Source organism: Cupressus sempervirens, chromosome 4 (assembly GCF_028749045.1).
Source record: "Cupressus sempervirens isolate cs-2001-9-10 chromosome 4, ASM2874904v1, whole genome shotgun sequence".
NCBI classification, from domain to species: Eukaryota; Viridiplantae; Streptophyta; class Pinopsida; order Cupressales; family Cupressaceae; genus Cupressus; species Cupressus sempervirens.
In genome coordinates, this window is record NC_143121.1 from 349634423 (window position 1) to 349636249 (window position 1827).

Sequence of the window (1827 nt, forward strand, 5' to 3'; positions counted from 1 at the left end):
CATCGAAGGCCCAGCCGAATCTTCTCGATGTATCTACCGATTTAAATTATGTTGAATTTGTATGTTTCTAGTTTTACTTTGCATAACGAGTACATTGAATATCACGCCAAATTTGTACGCATCTCCTTGTTTTATAAATTTAGATGAGATTACGGCATCGAGATTAACGCCATAATTGTTTAGATCTCGTTGCATTTGATGATATTAAGACATTAAAACTGTCTCAAAGTTCCTGTATAACTCGTTGTATTTGATCGGACATTGTGATTTGAGTCCTCCAAACTAGGTAAACTCTAGCCTCTACGCGTGGCAATGGAAGCCAGCTTTGTTGTGTCAGACCATGAAAAGTTTCCATTCTGCTCAGCGATGAATAATGATAAATCTGAAGTTAACGAGGCTCTGGTTGGAGAAGAAGAGAAGGGGATGGAGTTGTTTCAACTTCTGCTCAAGTCTGGACATATGATAGGCGAGGATAAATATGATGAGGCTGCTGAAATGGTCACCAAATGCAAACAATTGTCTTGTCAGATGGGGAATGCCACACAAAGGCTCGGCTATTATGTCTCCGCCGCACTGCAGGAGAGAATCGAACGCCAGACTCTCACAGTGTTAAATAACGCATCTAAACCAGTCCCCTATTTTGGCTTCGATATTGCCGGCGAATTCAACAAAGAGGAGTTTCCTAGGTATCTTGTTTACTGTACTAGAGTTCTTTCCCTTGTCAGAGTGATGGAGTTCACGGCTGTGCAGGCAATCATTGACACCGTGGGGAATGCCCAGAAAATTCATGTGATTGATCTCGGAATACGAATCGGGTCGCACTGGCCAGTATTGATGGAGTACCTGGCACACAGATCTTTGTCATCTGATTTCCCTGCGCTTCAGCTTCTCAAGATTACAGCAGTTGGGATGGATCGCGAGGAGCTTTTAAAAAGCGGAGAAAGACTTCAGGAGCTGGCTGAATCATCGGCGATTCCGTTCTCGTACAACACGGTAGAGATCGTTCGAACGGAGGAGATTAAGGAGGGCTTGTTCACCGTTGAATCTGGCGAGGCGTTGGCAGTTCATGCTCCACTTGTTCTGAGAACTTTGTTGTACGAACCTGTCCTGCTGGAAAATCTGTTAAGCGTTATACAGAAGCTACGGCCAAGCATCATGGTGAATGTTGAAACAGAAGCCCAGCATAATTCTCCATCTTTTGTTGATAGATTCAACGAGATGCTTAGCTTTTATATGGCGTATTTTGATATGGTGGATGTTAGCATGACGGACAGAAGTGATATTAGGAGGATGAAGCATGAGGAATTGTTACCTGGAAGTAACATTAGGAATATGATAGTCTATGATGGGAAGGAGAGGTTTGTTAGGCATGCTGGAACTGATCTGTGGAGGTGTTTCTTCAAACGAGCAGGGTTCAGCGAAAAGAGTTTCAGCTTTCGAGGTATGTATCAGGCGCAAATGTTAATACAAGAATGTGGTTCCACTGAACATTGTAGTCTAGATGCGGATGGACATGCCATAATTGTCAAGTGGAAAAGCACACCATTATTTGCAGTCTCCGCATGGAGTGCTGTCTAAATGAATTGTCGTCGTGATGTCTGGATATTGAACTGTCATCTATTAGATAAAGCAATAATTTGGGTTTTCTTTAAAATCCTCGAATTCTAAGCGAAAATACACTACTACAATGGTGTTATTATTATTATTTATGTATCTCACCCTTCGGTTTTAAATTGTGGATTTCTTCTCAGATTCAATTTACGTTAAGATTTGCAATGCCGTGTAATAACAATATTATAACTAAGTTTGTTAAGTGAAATCAAACAA

The 1827-nt window shown here is 41.4% G+C and overlaps 1 protein-coding gene across 1 annotated transcript; it reads left to right on the top strand.

Moving 5' to 3' along the window:
• The first annotated feature begins 312 nt into the window (after positions 1-312).
• LOC149561474 (DELLA protein RGL3-like) lies at positions 313-1578 on the top strand. Its single transcript, XM_089827832.1, has one exon. The coding sequence runs from the start codon at positions 313-315 to the stop codon at positions 1576-1578; it is 1266 nt and encodes a 421-aa protein (XP_089683958.1).
• Positions 1579-1827: the final 249 nt, after the last annotated feature.